This window comes from Pavona decussata, unplaced genomic scaffold (genome assembly GCF_977016875.1).
Source record: "Pavona decussata unplaced genomic scaffold, jaPavDecu1.1 SCAFFOLD_219, whole genome shotgun sequence".
Classification (NCBI taxonomy): domain Eukaryota; kingdom Metazoa; phylum Cnidaria; class Anthozoa; order Scleractinia; family Agariciidae; genus Pavona; species Pavona decussata.
The window spans coordinates 699,491-715,000 of record NW_028145624.1 but is presented as its reverse complement, the minus strand read 5'-3'; the positions used below and the strand labels follow the sequence as shown (position 1 = coordinate 715,000).

Here is a 15,510-nt window from a genome sequence, read left to right as displayed (position 1 = left end):
ATCAGATAGTGATTAAAAAGCAAAGGTTTTGCTCATTACATTTTTAGCAATCTCCCGGTATTTTCAGTTATCTTGGATAGGGAGTAATTATGTATGTAGACTCTTTTTCTTCTTGTTTCCGGAGAACAGTATTTAACGCCAGGTCATTTAGATTCTTGAAATTTTACTGTTTTTGCAAGTAAGCTCATCAGATTTCAGATGGATATAAAACTGATTTGATGGTCATGTTTAATTCTCGCTTTATATATAATAAACAAATTACATCATAGAAAGTGCTTTGTACAGATTTTTATTCACTCGTTGCAAAACTTCGGAAAACTCACTCGTTCGCTGCGCTCACTCGTTCGTTTTCCGAAGTTTTGCAACTCGTGAATAAAAATCCGTACGTCGCACTTTCTATGAAGTAATCTATATTTACTTTCTGTGTGGATCAGATTTAACAGTTTTGTACTAGCGTCTAGAAAGAAATGATTAACCTAAAAAAGTGAGTTCGTAGCATTATCAGCAGAGCTTAATCCCAGCTTATCCGAAGTATGTTGACAGTCATTGATCTGCCAAGCTATAAATCAAGGAAGATAAAATCTACACTACATAATAAACACAGAGGATTTCTGAGAATACAGACCACGTTTTCTTAAGCCAGCGACACACTTCGCGATTTTATACGCCGATCGCCGCGTTCGGCGTATAAAATCGCCGATATCTGACATGCCAGATATCGGCGATTTTATACGCCGAACGCGGCGACCGGCGTATAAAAATGGCCGATTAAATTCGCCGACATTCGCCAAGTGTGCCCGTTCCCGCGATTTTCTACGGTCATTGCCGGAATCGCCAGTAAAGCGAACCCATCAGGTTGGACGATTTTATCACATGACTTTTCAAAACTGCCACATCGCCGCGATGGGCGAAAAAAATCGCCAAATTTGCCGCGATCAGCGTATAAAATCGCCAGGTGTGTCACTGGCTTTGAGCAATTACTTTTCCATTTTTTTATTTCTTTTTTAGAGGAACATCCCTTGAACGTGAATGCGCATGTAAGTTCTGAGAATGATGAGACGTATTGGCAGAAAGACTAAAATCTCACCTGCTTGTGTTGGTGTCTCCTCTTTTTTCCGTTCTTCAGTCAACATAGGGTTCTCTCTTGTTTCGGTTAGTAACATGGTACGTTTAGAAGGCATTCCTTTCCAAGGAAGAAAAGATGAAAGTGATTCACTGAATGGTTCGTAGCACTTTTTTTAAAAAACTCGTGCAGCGACAAACACGAAGTGGGCTTTCTTTGGTTTTTTTACTATTTCAGTTTTTATTTCTTTTTAGAGGGGCATCCCTTGAGCATGAATGCGCTTGTAAGTTCTGAGAATGATGTGACGTATTGCAGGCAGAAAGACTCAAATCTCACCTGGTTGTGTTGATGTCTCGACTTTGTTCGGATCAGATCCTGCAGTCGAAAAACGAGTCTCTCTTGTTTCAGTTGGTAACATGGTACGTTTAGAAAGCATTCCTTTCCAAGGAAGAAAAGATGAAAGTGATTCACTGAGAGGTTGGTAGCACTTTTTTTAACTCATGCAGCGACAAGCACGAAGTGGGCTTTTTGTGATAAATGTAGCTGTTGTCCGTGTTTGATGGCGTTAGCTTTTGAAAATCTTCGAAATTTTGTGTCATTTTCCGGTATCCTCCGAAAGCTAATAAGATGTGGACGACGCGTCATTTTTAAACAAACTTAAGAGGGATATACTTATATTTCTTGAACGTGAATGTACATGCAATTTTCGAGAGGTTGATGCGTTGATGTCTCTACAATTTTTATTGTAAATGCTTCAATCGAAAGAGGATTCTCTCTTGTGTCAGTGAGTAACATGGTACGATTTTTCCAAGAAAGAAAGGATGGAAGTGCTTCACTGAGAAGCTTATAAGAGGTAGTTGGTGATTCGTAGAGCACCAAGTAAGCTGTGTATAACGAGTGTATCTGTTGCCCGGATTTGATGACGTTAATTTTCGTATTTTTGGCACCTCTGGTTCCCTTCTAATTAGATCTGGACTAAATATCATCTATCAATACTCGGCCCGCCACAGGCGTTGCGCACAATAAAGTGACAATTTGACTTTCAAGAAAATCAGGAGCGAGTCATTCAATCATGCGAAAATACATTTGTTGTTTTAGAGTGGAGGTGCGGTGATTTAGTAGTTAGCACGTCGGACTCTCAATCAGCGGCCGCGGGTCGGTCGAAGGTGAAGACATTGAAACACTAGATGTGTTTTGTCACCTCGGGAGTATGATCAATTCAGATGGTGGAACAGACAAAGATATCAGTGCTACGATTGGCAAGGCCAGGCATGTATTTAGGCAAGTATGTATTTAGCTCTACAACCAGTTCGGCTCTCAAAGCAGCTCTATCTTAACACCCAGCTTAGGACATTTCACACAAACGTGAAGTAGGTTCTTCTTAATGGCCCTGAAATCTGGCGCCCGACAACGGGACTAATCAAAAAGCTTCAAGATTTTGACAATAAGTATCTCCGGTCTACTTTGAGAGAGTGGTGGCCCAATGGAATTGGCAATGAAGATCCGTTCTCTGTTGAGAAAGACCAACATGGAAAATACAGTGACACCAAGAAGACGGAGGAAACGGCGCTGGATTGGTCAAAAGAAAAGCCTTACACTACCAACCTCAGGAAAGGAAAAACAGAGAGGACGCCAGAAGATCAACTGGCAAGTGACGATGACAACGAAGGAACATACATCAGGCGCTTTAACACGTTTGTCTCACAAAGTAAACATGAAATCGTTTGCTAGAAAAGGGTCACGACATATGATACGTGTGCACAAACATCAAACCAAAGCGGATACAGATGAAATTGCCACTATATCCGGAAAACAATGACAGAATCAATGGCACAAATAAGAAACCTTTATCAAAGGTCTGCAAACATGAAGCCTGTGTTACGAAGCGCAAAAAAACAAACAAACGATGTTAGGGCGACCAAACATGAATTCGTCAGCAAAGGAAGGAGACACGAAACCGCTATCAAGCCAAGGGCAGTAAACGTGCACCGTTAGTATCAAGTCCAATTGGATTGGTTTGGTTTGTTTAAAAACATGTCGCACAAATTCAAAAGCCCGCATAGCTGGCACTATTGTCAACTCCAGACCTTTCTGCGCAGACAATACTGCTAGCTTCGCAAGCTCCTTTTGTTGGTGCGCATACGCCTCCGCATCATGGGATGGTCCCATAACAGTCTTGATCTCGTACCCACATTCTGCGTTCCCCTTGACCATTGGTCGAGAAATAACAAACTCCAAAAAACTTCTCACTGGAAGTCAGGGCGGCTCTTTGGGACGTTGAGGGTAGAAGTAAGGAAGTATAAGACTTCCGTTTAAAGTGTGTCCGCTTAACTGTAACAATGTGGAGTTTTAGCAGATACGACGAGGACCGCAACGGGAACGCCATAAAACAATAGGATTTAATGAGTAAAAAACAATGCTCGGCAGGTGTGTTATCAACTTTGGTACATCCTCGGCAAAACAACAACATGAAATGACTAAATTAAGGTTTTGTGGGGAACGTGAGCACACTAGGCCAATTAATCATTCTCTGTCTCAATTTGCAAGCCGTTCCCACCAATTCTGTTCCAGGATAGTTCGATTACATTGTACAAGTCAAACGAATTGGAATAATCGACAAGTAGTACAAGTAACACGAACTTGTATTGTGAAGTTTTCGTTGGCGTTGCGGTCGTGGTTTCTTAAAGTCCCTTATAACCATGACGGACAAGTAACACGGCAAGTTTTACTTATTGCCATCTACATTGTCTTTAAAACCCATCAAAATCGCTTCCACAGAGAATCTTCTGAGAGTTGCTCGTTTCTTCAAGCTTGTGCAGTAAGGGGGCGAGGATTCTGGATACAAGACTGGCATTCAAGGACCGAGCCTCCTATTTGAAAGGTACTTTTGTGCGGTTAATGACTATGCTGAAAAAGCAGATCATGGCAATAGCCATCGGAATAAAACCGAAAATTGCGGGTAACTATGCATTTTTCCCTAAATTAAGTTTCCATCTGGAAAAAATGCCATCATTGTTAATAAAAGCAATTTGTTCTAAACTTGGTTTGTAAAGCTCAGAAATCCTTTATGACATTTTATCGTTTAATGATACTTAACTTATACAACACATTAAAAGAAAAACTGAAAAGCTCAAGGGTTAAGCAGAATGAACACCACCTTTAGAGTAACGATCCCTGTCTACTTTACCCTGCTTTAAGCTGCATTGAATGGATACATTGAAATACATGTTAGGTTTAGGAAGGCAGTCGTTTTCTTTGCAATTATGCTGTTCCATTTCTAAGTGCAATGATTTTATGGATCTACGATGTTGCGAAAACTAACATAGTAAGCTCGTTTCATCATAAGAAATGATCCAGCGACATAAAAAGGTTTCAAGTTCTTAAAGTCACGTAGCGAGAAAGCATCGTAGCAAAGGTATCAAATGTAGAAGTGCGGTAATATAATACTCAAAGGTGCCTCCTTAATATAGTTTTGTCCACTATAATTAATTTTATTTCGAGGAAAATGTACAACAAAGCTTGCAATATAGAACGTACCTGTTGGTGAATAAGCCGGTGTGCTTTTTACCGTGTTCTCTGTTGTTTGTGGGCTGACTGTTGAAGTAGGCACATGATGATTGTACTTAAGTGGGTTCAAGGTTGTCCCATGTAAAATCAGAGTCCAGTTAAAAAGTATTCCTTTGACAGAAAAATAAAGAGTAACGTAACGTTTCACATACAGAAAAAAAAAAAAACAAGCAAACAAACAAAAATAACCATAGGAAGTTGCCACAAAGTACTGGAAAATGCATTTTAAGTGAAGGAAAAAGGAGTTTAAGCGGCCTAAACAAAACTGTACTGATCAATAGTTGTCATTTAAACGTTATTTTCTCAACAATATGACATGAGTTAAACTAACCTGTATTTTCATGATTCAGATCATAGTTCTCCAGTGTCAGTTTCCATACACCAATGGCATTCTCCCCCCAGTGATGCAATGTCATAAGCACCCAATTTAGGTCTTTAGCTCCAAAAGAACTATCAGACATCCTGTAGTGGGTAAGGTTCGACACGGTTCCCTGGGGTGAAATAAGCTTTATCAAAAGTTCACCACGAAGGGTATAGGTCAAATTGACACCAACTTCAACATGTTCTAAGTAATTTATTGCGTCACCACAGGAATCACCCCAATCTGACAAATCAATCGGCACTTCCAACTTTCCTTTTGATGGAATTCGACTGAAAGACAAAAAAATAAATAAATAAATATCATTCATGAATCAATCAATATATTGACACTGATATCATCATCATCATCATCATCATCATCATCATAATCAATCTTTATTTACCCTCGGATTGTAGAGTAGCTTAATGCAGCTAATATCTCCGAGCATTTTCCCACCCAAACATGAGAATATACGCACTAAGACCAGATCAAAACACCGGGAACTACGTCCCCTACTCTTTGCGATATACTAAGGCTTGGACTGCGAATCTCTTGGGATCCTTCTGCCTGCCGAACTTCTTTCTTGGCTCAAGAGACTGAACTAAACTACTACATATATATAGACCCTGGCTAGCTTTTCAAGCGATGGACAACGACTGAACAAGGAACTCGTAGTACTACTTGTTTTCATTATGCCGATTAAGCGGCATTCGATTGTAGAACAACTTGCCCAGCAGGCCCGTGAATACCATACACAACATAAATCGCTGTTTCCAGCATATTCGTCCTGAAAGTGCAGTGGTCATCACACCCGACCAGTTATCAGGGGGACGTAGTTTTCTTTGTTCTTTCAAGGGAATATATCACATAACCCCAGCCAGTTATTAACTCTCTAACGAATCAGTGGAATATATTCCCCTTAGTCCCTGACACTGACCACTATCAAAGATAATAATAATAATCATCATCATCATCATCATCATCATCATCATCTTCATCATCATCACCATCATCATTATTATTATTATTACTAAATTAGTGTGGTTACGTCATCAGTTACGTAACTACACCCAAAACGTGTTTAAACTCGTTGCGAAAACGACATATAATCTATGTAGTCAGAAGAAGATTGATGAAAACCGAAAAACTGGGGGACCAGGTCATACATATCTTCCTGAGTTAAATGTGCATTGCAACATAAATTTGCATATGTGCGAATGTTTATTTGAAGTATCTTTCATGGCATATTGTCACCATGGTGACGTCATCGGTCATGTGACCAGGATGCTCGAAATTTTGGGGGGTTTTTGAAAAACTACATTACGCACAATGAAAGAGCGACTGGTAGGTCGTAGGTTGTACATATTTTAACAAAAACATTTAAATGGGCGTATTATTTTTCCATTTAAAAATTAGCAAGAGATCTTCCCATGCAAATTGAAACCACCACAACAATAAAAGAAACTCCAGCGTTCCGTACAACGTTAGCACGCTTTATTAACATAAGAGGAAGGAAGATCAGACGAAGAAACTGCGATGAAGCGAAGCGGTTAAAACTGAAATAAATCCAAGCAAACAAAACAATACAAAGTGAAGTGGCGCTAAATTGATAGTGCGACGAAGAAACCGATACCTACATTTGTTGCGGGGCTGAGTGAACTAAAGAAACACTGGACGAAACCGACTGCTCTTTGAGCGTTGAGGTGACGAAAACCCTTTGAAAGTTGACTTACTGCCTACGCGTTGAAGAGATGTACTGTACTGCCGTAAAAGGACAAAAATTTAAACTTTGTGAACAAAATACGAATAGATTAAGCTTAATTACGTAACTTACACATTCCACACGCACGAAAACTCGACAACGACATTCCTACACAAATAATTCCAATAACCCTAACGGCTGGGCATTTACTTTCTTACACAAATCTTTTGAATGTCGCCTGTTCAACGCATTATCAAGTAAAAACTAAAAGCAAACTCGTACATGAGATTTGAATGTGTGCTCTTGCTAATGGCATCGCGAGTTTCCTTCCATTCTTTCCTTCCCCTTTATAGCTAAAATGGTTGTAATTTTTCCAATTATGGTAGCGAGAGCCCAGCGTACATCACAGCAATACATGCAGTGGTGGTCGCGTCATCTCACTTTCCTCGTTTCTCGCCTCCCGTGAAAAGTTGTGAACAGCTTGTTCGACAGTGGACAAGATACGTTTGTGGTTCGGTTCGGAAATGAGGACTGACTAATCATAAGCTTTTGATTTGGATTTAAGGTAAGTTATTACGTAAACAAATATTTTGTAAACGTTCTTACAAGTCAGAGTCGTTTTTACAAGTCAATGTCTTCTCTCGTTCCAGAGATATTCAAGTTTTTGTTCAAAAATTGATGACGGCACAAATCGTTTCAGTACAAATCAAGAAAATCCGGGAAATATTTGAGTTTCTGTTGACAACGCACTAAGACGACCGTTCATTTCTTATATTTTTCAAGAGTATTTAGTGAGATTTATGGCACCATGAAAATTCCTATTTTACTTTTATTTTTTCACCCACGGAATTTCTTCGGAATTTTAAGGTTCGTTCCTTTATTGAATGCTTTCATTTGTGTTCATGTTTGCTGAAACGAGAAGTTCCGCCAGTAGAAGTCGAACTTTTGGCCTAAAAAGGAAAGTTGTGCCTTGCAGTTTCCGTAAATGGAAGAATTAGCAGACAACACCTCTACTAACTGTTTTCTTTCTAGAATAATTTATTCCTTTCGTGATTTAAAGTTCTTGTTGTTGACCCCTAATGGCGGCTGATGGTGAATACATAATACGTAGACTAACAAATACCGTATACCTTTAGAGCAGGAGCAAATTATTTTAGCAAAAAACAAAATTCGCTTTGACTTGTACCTTTCCAAAGGTGATTCAGACACTTGGATTTAGTGGTCGTGAAAAATTCGACAATTCATTTTATTTCAAAATTCTTGGTATAGTTTGATGTTCAGCTCTATAAGCTTTAATTTGATGTAGGGGTGGAGGACAGAGGTATCTACAGTTTAAACCAGACGCGCTATCGCTTGGACGCGAGACGTTTACGACCTATCAAGCGAGTGAATTCCCCTTAACTGCTATGACTCGTTCTATCCGCATGCGCAATTCACGAATTGATATAAACCCTGTAGTCTCAAAACTTCAACAAGAGATGATGCACACTTTGAGTACCTAAGAACAATTTAGTCGGGGTTTTTAAACATTTTTTTAATGGAAAATTCCTCAAATGTACACAAAATCACATACATACTTGCACTTACGTATACTATTCAAGACATTGAATTGAATACAAGAAGAAAAAACGAGTAGAAAGAAAAAAGAAAAAGGAAAAAATCTTCCAACAGTAAGGTGATTCGAATAGACCTTTGATGTATTGTAAACTGGTTAATGAAAAATGGTAAGCAGCTTTTCCAACTTTTTCAAGTACAAAGTTAATTTACTTCTCTCCCTCGCATTATGGAGCTCTTTATTATAGACACGTCTTGTACTGGCTATGAAACCGCTAAGAGAGGGAAGACTACCATTACATTTCCTTACGTGCAGATAATATTTCCCTAGCAATAGTATGTGATTTAACACTTGAAACAATCCTCTTCTTTTTCGAGCCTACCAAAGATTACATCAGTTAGATTCAAGGACGTCATTCAAACGTTATTGTCTCTAAGCCAGGAAAAGGCATGTTTCCAGAAGTCAGATGAAACTTTGCAGAGGATTAAAAATAAAAACTTCAACATAGCTATGCACACTTTGAGTACCTATAGGTACAATTTAGTTTTGATTAATACAAAATATAACTCCCCGGCTCCCTTCAAAAACCGAAGTAAAAAAGTTTAAAACTTCAAAGCTATTTAATGGGGAAGATGACTCTCTAAAAATTGTACCATAGTGCATTTGACTCTGCAGTTTGCCCACAAAGACAAAAACCTTTTCGAGGGAGTCCAATGCCGAGTGGTAGGGTATGACTGCCTCGGAATTGACTGACACATTTCCAAACAAATTTCAATTATTTCACAGCGGACAGGAAAAGGTGAGCTCACTTCATGGAAGTGACTGTTATGTTAAGCTGGTCGAAAATACTGACCAGTGAAAACATAAAGAATAACTGTATTATTACCCACCTATAAGAATTAGGGCCTGGTATAGTGCAGATAACTTTTGAAGGAACACTTGTCCAGTTAATGGCTGCATCAACCATCTTTCTTGCATCCATGAGACCAAATCCAACGTAATCGTTCACTGCATTAAAACAACGGAATAACAAAAAAATCAAAGGCTCCTGTGAGCCAACTTGTGAATGCAGAGGTGAATGTAGTGGTAACCGTATTAAAAGCGGTACTCGCATCAAACTACGCTACAAGGATTCGTGGACGCCATGCCGCATCGCGGGACTGAGTTATGTACTTGTTATTTGCTTTACGCGCAAAACAGTTAAATTACACACGCACTCTGATTCCTTTCGATACGCAAGGTAACGCAAAGGTGGACGTGTACGTTCTTTTGGTGTTTTTACGTGGTTGACAATCGACAAAAAAGCGCCCAGAACATTTTTCCCTCGCGTCATGATCTTGCCAAATGAAACATGATACATGTGAACAGTTTTGGTTGTCTAGCACGTGACCTAAATCATACTGTTTTCAGTATGGTAATATTCCTTTCTACGTTCAAACGACGGCTTCTGTCAGCATTTTTTAACATCGGAAGAAGCTTTCAGTCTTGTAAAGTTGCTATTTTTGCGTTATCCAAGTAAACGTAAATATAGAAATACTTCAAGCGCTGCGATGATTGTCGCTGTACATTAGCAAACTTTCAGTGTTTACATTTATTCTGGTGAATCGATCTTATCGTTTACACTTAAACGGAATGAAATTTATTTCGAAGCTTAAGTTTCAGTTTCCTATTTTACCCTTAGCCTTTCACCCACTAAATTGCCTTGAATCTTTAAAGTTAATTGAACGTTTTCTTTTTTATGTATATATTTATTTTGCGGCCAAAGAAATGAAGCGTTGTGTTCGGCTGTATGTAAATTTAGTGTTTATGTCCTGATCTTATCGATTACGTTTGACACCGAAGGGAGAATTATCACACTAGCGACTTTCAGTCACGTTATTTCCTCCGTTTTTTAGGGTAAGCTCCTTTAAAGGTTTCATCTTTGCGTTTGATATTTGTTGAAACGAACAGTTCCACCTATCGAAGTGTAGCCTCTCTCGCACTGAGACGCCCTTTTGACCCGTCACGCAATCTTTCCTTCCCAACGAGAGGAGCCAAAAGAGCGTCTGCAAGGGAGGTTAACTGAAGTCGAACTTTTGGAAAGTATCCGTCCTGAAAGGAAAGTTGCCCCTTAGTTCCAGACCCAGCAGAGGAAAGGGCGACCAACCAGCCATCTAAGAACACCTTGTTAACTTTACCGACTCACAAATTATCCACTGGTACTAGCCGATGTTCAGAGTCTAAAGGCACCGCAACCAACAAATATTGTTGAAAATGGTATCATTTTAGTCATATCAATAGGTCAGAAGTCCGAGGGAGTGTTGACAACTCACCAACAAGAGAAAAAAGAAGTGATCAATATATTTTTCTGGTGGAAATTCATTGACTGAAAACACAAGTATTGTTAGACACTGGCGCTGGAAGCTCTCATGCTTAGACTAGATTGATTAATCTCCTAAACAGACGGTCCAAAGAAATGTTAACGAAGTGGATATACATGATGCTTGGACCATCAACTATCTCCGTATTGTATGTATTCGAACCACCCTTGGAGCCGTGCTCGGAACATTTGGCATGAACACATTCCCACACATGTGATGTCAGGAAGCTTTGAATATCCCACCATCAAAACTGTACCAAACAAAGAGCGTGATAATCCGAACAACCCGTATCCAAGTAAACATTTTTTGGGTGGACTTCAATGTCACCTGGAAGAGAAGATGTTGGAAGTCAGACCCTGATAATGCAATCTCGGACAGATTACAACCAGCCATACTCCCCGAACGTGCTTGGCCTCTTCTGACACATACAAGAAAAACCAACACAAGACCTGTTTGAGAGTAAAGAGTTTCATGTTCCTCACAAAGGCGTCAACAGAAGAAACCACTGAAAGTGCCAACCTCAGAACATGTACAAATATAGAAAGGCCATAACCGGAATGAACCATAGTGAAGATTTAATACTTTCTCTTGTTAAAAATCGCTTAAGATACAAGCTTTTGACTGTTTGAGCTTCAGTCTTCGACAGGTAAAATGAAATGAAAGGGGGCGATAAAAATTCTAAATATTAAATGCGGGATTACAAAAGAATAGAAAAAATAAAGCTTTTACGAACTCCTGACAGAAAGAATGTTACATTTTCCAGGGAGTGGGCAAAAATTGAAGTCTGCATTGGGGATTGCCATGGTATGCCAAGATTCCAACACTTTCCGCGTCCAAAAAACACCTTTTCAACCAAAATCTTCACTAAAGCTCAAAATAGTTTACGATACAACAGCTAGAAAGAAAGCCTTGACGGCCATCCTTGAATGACTGCCTAACCACAGGACCTGCACTTAAGAATCGCCAATGGGACATCCCAGTGAGACCAGGAGTCGACCTGGTACTGTTCACAGGTGACTATTTGAGGTCCCTCATGCTTCCACCAGAGAGCCTCAAACAGGGGCAACATCTCTGTTTTAATTCATCTCAGCTCTCTTCTTGTTCGCCATTCCTGTTTAATGGAGCGACCAATAAACGTCTTAACGCATGTTGAGGGTTGGCACATTGACCTCATAGAGGAGATACATGATGGCCAATATCTATTATCTGTTGAGACTGTCCAAATCTCTGCAGCCAAAAAACTCTACCTTCAATTTTGCAACCTTTACAATTCACAAATGACATTCAATGCCTCAGAGTTGGAGGCAGCAATTCACCCTCCATACAAGAAGAGTTGACCTATGTTAAGCAACACCTTAGAGATGCAATGTAACCATCAGGAGAGAAAATGCTTTAGGAGATAGATATGTGAGTGTGATCCTTAAGAGTGACCAGAGCGAAACAACAAAGAGAGGCCCGCTGTTCTATCAAGCAAAAATTTGTGATCCCATGAGACTTGTACTGCCAATTAAACATAGCGGGAAAAACGATCTACTGTGACAACAAATTCCTTGCAAAAACCAAATCCCAGGGCCGTTGCTGATAGCTAGAACAATTAAGGATAAAATATCTCTTTTAGGGGAGGCACTAGCTGATTAAAGAAAACAATATTACAAAACTTGTAAGATAGTAAATGGTGCTTTTTTAAATAATGGTATCTTTGTAGATTTTTCAATGTTTTCAATCTTCACATAACTACCAGCATCCACATGCTGTCTTCGACTGCGCCCTATATTTTATAAGGCCGGGGAAGCAATCAGAAGAAATTAAGCCATTTCTACAAGTCATAAAGTTGTATCTGTGAACACTGTATTGATGGAAACGAAATATACATTTTTGTGTAATAATAATAATAATAATAATAATAATAATAATAATAATAATAATAATAATAATAATAATAATAAAAACGAATTTATAATAAAATTAAACGCTAAAAGATTTCTAGAAAACATTATAGAACTCTAAAAAACCGACGACGTTTCGACGCTACTCCACGCTATTATCAAGTCAAAAAGGTAAGATAAACACAAGAATATATAGGAGGAGAAACTATACAGAATTATTTCATGGTCCTGTGGGAATAATTAAACAATTTATACATTTCGAATGAAAAAGTACAAAGGGTCAAGTAAACAGTTTTGCGCGAATCGAGTCAGTTTGGGTTCCAAGAGAAGGCTTGATGTCCTTTACAAAAAGATTCTCATAGATCAGGCAAGTCGCAACCGACCTTTCTTCTGCGTCTCTGTGCTTTTCCATACAATCAATGCTGCGTTTCAAGATGTTTCCCGACGGCAGAAAAGCGATGTTCGCTGACGCGTTGGTGTAAGTGTCGGGTAATATACCCGACATAATTTGCATCACACAAACGACATTCAATAAATATATAACGCATTGCGTGTTCATGATCGCAGGATTTTTCTGATCATTGGTCTTTAAAAAGGTGACGTTATGTAAACAGATGGATCTAGTGAAGTCGAGTGGGCTCTCTGCCGGGTTGCTGACTGAGTCTATCTATTGTAGAGTCGACCAATGTTTTGGTTTTTGTTTCTTTTGGTAATTCTTCCCGAGTTGTGAGCTGCCTTCGACATTAAGATTTAATTTTTCTCCTGTAAATCAAAGGAACTCTGCAAGCATGGAACGAACGTAAAATATATCGTGACACTAGCAAGCCAGTTTGCAAATCGAACATCATCATAATATCAGCAGACGTTACTGGTATACATGTACTTTTCGCAAACCCCTTTCTCATAAATATTTCCCACCATTCCAGATCGGCTCGTGTCATCGAAATCTAATTGATTGATCGCCATGGTAATTCGACCGTATTATTCGTGATCTTATTGGCTCCCGAAGTTTCTTTTGTTACATTACACGCCTGATGGCATAGTGGCTGTGGATGCTGGCAAAGGAAATTCACTTCATTCCCCTCAACTTCACACTCACCATGCAAGCCAGCTTTATTGGTGTTCCAACGTCCGCCACCAAGTTGAACTGGGTCTCGTCTAGCGGTATGTACAATGATGTGCTGAACGTCTCGCCAAGAAAGCTTTCGACTAGAAATAAATTTGTAGTGTTAGTTTTTGGTTCCCTCTCTACAGGTGTATTAATGGGTACCATGAATGGTTGGGAAAGAGGGGGGGTCAAAATGCTCAAAGGCCAACGCTCCTGGAATTCATAACTGATGTGGCCCGTTAAATTCATTAAAATAAAGTAAGAAAAGAAAGGGCCTTAGAATTTAGGCCTCTCACATTTCGTTACTTAATTTACTGCTCTGCAAAGTAATAAATATGTAAATCTAAATTTTAACGTCTCTCACTACACCATTTTAAAGCATTTTGCAAAGCAACAAATAAACAGAGAAACTTCAAAAGAGTCCAAGAATATGCGAGCAATCTTCAAGTCCAAAACAGAGACATGCAGGTGTAGTGAGTTACCACCACTCGGCTGTCTACCTAGCCAATGACTGCTGTACACAACATGGCCAAAATTCAAACTCAGAGGTGTGGGAAATCGCCTTTTTCTGAAAAACCAGTTATTATGCCAGCTCTATTCGATGGAAAAGACTCCTGGGGCGGATACGCTGTTCAATTTGACCCGATACTGGACCTGAACAATTGGGACACCTCGACAATGACTATTTACCTATCTGTCAGCTTATCAGGGTGCACCCAAGCTGTTCCGACAGACTTAGACGAGAACTCTTGAAGAGATTACTACACCCTCAAAGAAGCGTTGTCACTGTGTTTCCGCCAATGTGGAAAAACATAATTATTGCGGGCCCAGCTAAATACTTGCAAAAGAGGAAGAGAGGAGTGTCTCTCGGACCTGCAGAACTGACTCAGGTAAAACACTTTGAAATCTGGAAGATTATCCACAGTAAACCTTAGACAGTATAGGTGGTGCTCATTTACAGGTGGATTGCATTGTCGCCATGTTGGTGGTCAAAACAAAAGAACATTTTCTCACATAGTTTGCATAAAAGTGGCAGTTAACTACAAGAGGAGAAAAATATTATTGTCCCATACCACCAACATGGCTTCCATGACGCCATTGACGTCATTAGCCAATTCTTCCACAGGCATCCAGGACACTATCACCGATAGCACCGAATACAGACGTTCAATTCGAAAAAGCATCACTGTTTGTGGGGCACTAAGATGTGTCACCAGACTTTATTTAGCACTCATGTTGTTGTTAAGGACACGAGTATGAAAGGTTCAAATTTATATTTGGAACACTTATTGACACAGTTTTAAGTCTTGAAATTGAAGCTAGATTGTAAATAGAGGTAGTGACAGTGAAACATTCGAATTATTACTCTTGCCCATTTCCATGGGTAGCCTTCCATGTGAGGACTCATCGTTTTTGTTGGTAGGGGCAAATGCGATGAACCTATAGTTTTGTAAGTTGCATGAGCTTATGCACTAAAGCTGACAGGTAGAGCGTGTTTATAGCGAATATTTTATGTGTTATGTGTAGTGTTAGAAAGGTAGGCTTACGTGTTGAACAGGAGATCTAAGGGAGATGCAAGCAAGTAGAAATAAAATTATGTCCAACGAGCGAAACAAGTTTGGCAATCAAATGCATATATTACAGCTAGGTCAAGCTGTTTCCACTAAGAATAAAATTGCAAGTTGGTCATTGCAATAGTGATTTGATTACTCTATTGTTGTTTTCTCGCATCATGTGTCATCCCAGGTAGCATTTTCAATTAATATAACACACAATTTGATTGGTTTCATTAAAGCTAAGGCGACAGCCTCATGAATGGAAGTTACTCGTATCTTTAAGCAGACGATTGTGGAGAGAAGTGTTTGACGACCCCAGAGAACGTCTCCACAATAAGATAAAATTTGTGGA

The 15,510-nt window shown here is 39.4% G+C and overlaps 1 protein-coding gene across 5 annotated transcripts in view; it reads right to left on the bottom strand.

Moving 5' to 3' along the window:
• Nucleotides 1-15,510, bottom strand: part of LOC146459388 (proprotein convertase subtilisin/kexin type 6-like) — a 67,218-nt gene that overhangs the window by 30,023 nt on the left and 21,685 nt on the right. For 2 of the 5 annotated variants that reach the window (XM_085089600.1, XM_085089601.1), the window contains exons 10-13: nucleotides 13,594-13,703; nucleotides 9,139-9,256; nucleotides 4,962-5,281; nucleotides 4,601-4,741 (exon numbers count right to left, since the gene is read on the bottom strand). In XM_085089600.1, coding sequence (XP_084945726.1) covers nucleotides 4,601-4,741; nucleotides 4,962-5,281; nucleotides 9,139-9,256; nucleotides 13,594-13,703 — 689 coding nt within the window. Of the gene's footprint in view, nucleotides 1-1,087; nucleotides 1,184-1,399; nucleotides 1,502-4,600; nucleotides 4,742-4,961; nucleotides 5,282-9,138; nucleotides 9,257-13,593; nucleotides 13,704-15,510 lie in introns of all 5 variants that reach the window. The other 3 variants (XM_085089603.1, XM_085089604.1, XM_085089605.1) reach the window with 3 other exon arrangements.